This window comes from Hipposideros armiger, unplaced genomic scaffold (genome assembly GCF_001890085.2).
Source record: "Hipposideros armiger isolate ML-2016 unplaced genomic scaffold, ASM189008v1 scaffold_1620, whole genome shotgun sequence".
Taxonomy (NCBI): Eukaryota; Metazoa; Chordata; class Mammalia; order Chiroptera; family Hipposideridae; genus Hipposideros; species Hipposideros armiger.
The window spans coordinates 33260-37624 of NW_017732970.1; the positions used below are offsets into that span (position 1 = coordinate 33260).

The 4365-nt window shown below is 45.9% G+C and overlaps 1 gene segment (V, D, J or C); it reads left to right on the forward strand.

Moving 5' to 3' along the window:
- The first annotated feature begins 2156 nt into the window (after positions 1-2156).
- Positions 2157-4365, forward strand: part of LOC109377908 (immunoglobulin lambda variable 2-14-like) — a 14439-nt gene continuing 12230 nt past the window's right edge. The window contains 2 exon segments of the V gene segment in view: positions 2157-2249; positions 2367-2620. Coding sequence covers positions 2204-2249; positions 2367-2620 — 300 coding nt within the window.

The window sequence follows — 4365 nt, forward strand, 5'->3', positions numbered from 1 at the left end:
CTAGGCTAAACTATGATGTTTGGTAGGCTAGATGTATTTGTATTTCTGACTTACGATATTGTCAACTTACAATGGGTTTATTGAGATGTAACCCCATTGTAAGCAGAGGAATAATTATATATATTTACTTTAATGTCCTCCTTCTGTAATGGTGACACTATATCTTCTATTTTGAGATTAAACCTCTAGCATCATTCGATTTAACAGTGTAGTTTAGCTTGGGACTTTTTGAAAGCTTTAATTTTCTTTGTTTTTCTCTCTCCTGCCAAATCATAATGACACTGTTTACTATTCATTTATTATGCATACTAGTTTCAATGGTTCTATTTACTCCAGACATTAAGCATACCTGGCTCAGTGACCCTGGTTCCTCAAGGAAACCTCCAGAACTTTGACTTGGAAGAAGTTCTTACATCTGCCTAAGATCCACTCCTATCCGTCAAACAAAGCAGCCTCTTAGAAATGCCTTTTTCCAGCTATTGCCTGACCAACTTCCCCTTTTCTTGGTTCTGCCTCCCCTTACGTGCCTATAAAACCTTTTGGCCATGCTGGGAAGTGGGGGGGGATGGCCTTTGGACAGGAGTCACCTTCCTCCCAGATGCCAGGATTTTGAATACACCTGCTTTTCTTTCCAACAACCTCATCTCTCGAGTTCTGGCGTGGTGAGTAGCCAGACCTTTAGCGCGGTAACATACCTTCTCTTTGTCCAGGACACTGAGGTATAGGAAGGAAAGGTCACTTCAGCTGCCCCCAACACAGAGTTAGAAAGTGACACAGTCAGGATAGAACAAGGTCCTAGACCCCACCAGGGGACTCTGCACATCACCCTACACAGATATCCTCGGGAAAGACCCCCTGGTATAGACACATGTGCACAAAACACATTCACCCTAAGTGCCTATAAATTCAGCTGTTATTGGCTGTCAGCAGAGGAAAGTTCTAGACAGAAATCAGGACTGAATGCTGTGTCCTGACAGACAGTCAGCAAAGTTCAGGGGAGAAGCAGAACCTTAAAGGGGGTGGGAAGCACCATCTCAGGGTCTACATTTCCAGGTAACAGGCTGGGGGAAGATTCTCCCCTGGTGTGTGGGGGGAGGGAAGGCTGGGAAGACCTTCAAGAAAATTACTGGAGAGGGTGAAGGGAACCAAAATCTTACCACCCTGAAGCTACTTTTGGGGGTATTGATTTTAAGCTGTTCATTAAGAAACAAGACACACAAAGAAACTTTGGCCCTCCCGTCTTTCCTTCCCAAGAGATTCAGACAGAGAAAAGTGCTCCAGGAGGGAAATCCTAGAAAGCTGCCTTAGCCTAACTTGAATCAAGTGTGGTCAATAAGAGGACATCAGGCAAGAAAGAGCCTGTTAACTAGGNCATGGTCCTGGTGCTGAGCTAGGAAGGGAAGAAAACAAATAGGGAGCTGAGCAGGGTTTTCCAGCTCCCAATCAGCTTCCTTTTCTGGGGCTTGGGTTGCACCATCTGTGACCACGAGGGGGCAGCAATGTCTACATTTGGAGAAGATACTTCCTGTGGTTTTACCCTGACCTGTACCAAATCTAAATAGGTGCCTACCCTGAGAGCCTCCTGAGTGGGTCTTTGATGAATGTCCTGTATTGGTTGTGTCCCAATATTTCTAGTTTTAGAAATACCAATTAATGTCCTTGGACCTGAGACACTGCCAAGATTGGGACAAGGGATACATGAGAATCACTTCAACTGAGGAGCATGAAGAAAAGATTGGAAAAGATTAGGATATCCCAGCTTTGCTTGTGGTCCTTGAGTAGCAGAGTGATTGGGTTTCTAAGAGTCAACCTATGTTCCTGTCCTCACTCTCCTCTTAGACTTCTTGGAGGACAGGTCCCTGGATTCCAAAGCCAAGAACCACCTTAATTCCCACAACACAGGGACATTCAAGGATTGCTTCATTTCCTGGGCTCTCCAATAATGCTCTCACTGTGTCATAACTCAGAAAAATTATGTTGAAGAGATTCTAATTCTCTCAGGTTACTTCTGCTGTCCTTTGATACAGAATCCTCTAGAATTAATGGCCAGGTCTCAGTGGGGTGAGCAGAGGCAGGTGCAGAAAGCAGATTTGCATGGAGGCCCCTCCCTCCTCTGAGGCAGGTGTAGGGGATAAGAGAAGTCTGGGGGAGCCAGGCCCAGGGTTGGGGGCTCAGAAGGTAGCGCTCTGGGGGCATCTGCACCATGGCCTGGGCTCTGGTCCTCCTCACCCTCCTCACTCAGGGCACAGGTCAGGCCTCCGGGGAAGGGGCCTAAGAGACTTCAGGGCTGATCCTTTGTCTTCTCTCCCCAGGCCCTGCTGGGCTCCAGCACTGAACTCACCAGAGTGTGTTTCTGCTCTCTTCAGGCTCCTGGACCCAGTCTGCCCTGACTCAGCCTCCCTCAGTGTCTGGCGACCCTGGAAAGTCAGTCACCATCTCCTGTGCTGGAAGCAGCAGTGATGTCGGAGGTTATAACCGTGTCTCCTGGTACCAACAACGTCCAGGCACGGCCCCCAAACTCCTGATTTATGATGTGACAAGTCGGCCCTCAGGGATCCCTGATCGCTTCTCTGGTTCCAAGTCTGGCAACACGGCCTCTCTGACCATCTCTGGGTTCCAGGCTGAGGGCGAGGCTGATTATTACTGTTGCTCATATTCGAGCAGTGTCCCTCGCACAGTGGTGCAAGTTCATGGGGAAGTGAGACCAAAACCTGCCCTGTTTCACAGGCTCCTTTGTTCCTCTGAAGGTGCTTCCCCACCCTGAGCAGAGGGACTTCATACAGCATGGCCTGGAGAATCAGTTTTCCAAGCTGTTCTTTTTTTTCACCATGAAGTTCAAATGGAAATCTTTCTCTCATTTCCCTTATCTGGGGACAATGACAGCTCCCTTCCCTGTGTGATGACATCCTAGAATGCACGATTCTTTCTAACTCTTCAATGGCCAGAAGGAGCCACAAAGAGACAATTCTTTGATGGAATTTGCATCTGTTCTCATTAATTCAGAGGGGCCTGTGCTATGAGAGACACAGAATAATGTCCTGAGTTCTAGCCTCGTCTCTCTGTAAGTCAAAATCCTCTCCTGACAATAGCATGTGTGTCTGTGGAGAAATTCTGTATATTGTGGAGGTTCCATTGTTTTGTTTTTTCCTGTGACTTCTGTTCCAACAACTGCTCAATGCCTGTGTTAAAATGCCTGGGAACCTGTCTAAATAATCTTGCTGTTTTCATGAGAACTCAGAGACACCAATGCTTCTTCTAGGGTTTCTGCTTAGAAGGAGGGACCACGATTTCCTTTTAAAGCGGGATTAATATGTTATTAAAAATACGAAGCAGTAGAAACAAAAACAGTAGCCACATGATGAGTAAACAGGATTCTTCCAATGCCACATTTCTGGAACTACAGTAGCTATTTGTAACATGATTTTGGAGATTCAAGTTGTTAGGAACATCCTCCTTTGTTTTCTCAAGAAATGTTATATATATACATATATATATATATATATATATATATATATATATATATATATATATATATATGTTTTTAAAAGGTAGCAGAGAACTCACTTTTGATAAAGGTGTTTTGTTGTCCCCATTGTCAAAATTTCGGCCAATGTGTTATTTTTCAATGCAATCCAGGAGACAGTTCTTCAGGGTATTTCTCTTTCGTGTGTCTATAGGTTGTCTGTGTTAGGTGCCACCCACTTTTCATGGCTCCATTTCTTCTATTTTTACCCTGTTTTTATTATTTGCTGAAGGTGGAGGGCATGGTACCTCTTACGTGGTAGGTGACACATTCCTTTCTGGTGGAGCTGAAGAACAACCCTTTTCTAGAAGCCATAAACAGCCTCAAGGTTAAGCCTCATGCTCCAGCCTCAGACACTGCAGGGGCAGTGGCTAGCAAGGGACCCTGGGATCCTGTCCTCAGATCAACTCACACAGCAAGAGGGGGGTATTTTGAGATTCCTCATCCAGCCACATCTTGACTTCCATAGCAGGAGGAATCAGGACGTCTCCAGCCTGGCTCCATTCCCTGGGCACTGTCCTGAGACAATGACCCTGCATCTTGCCTTTGTGTAGCTGAGAGGGACACAGGGGAAATAGCTATAGACTAGGGATAGAGAATCGGATTTAACGTTCAACGGGATCAGAAGGTACACACATTCCCATTATTATCTCTTGTCCTATCAGACTGGGCAGGTGGAAGATTTCTGATTTATGGGCCAGGGACTCCAAGGCATCAGTAATTCTCAAGAACTCCCTTCTCTCTCCTAGGATCAGTCAACCACTGTTTCTTTTCAGGAGACAGTGGACGTGGGAAAACAGCATTAAAAAAGACACGCAGAGTGTCTGCCCATGGAGTGAAGG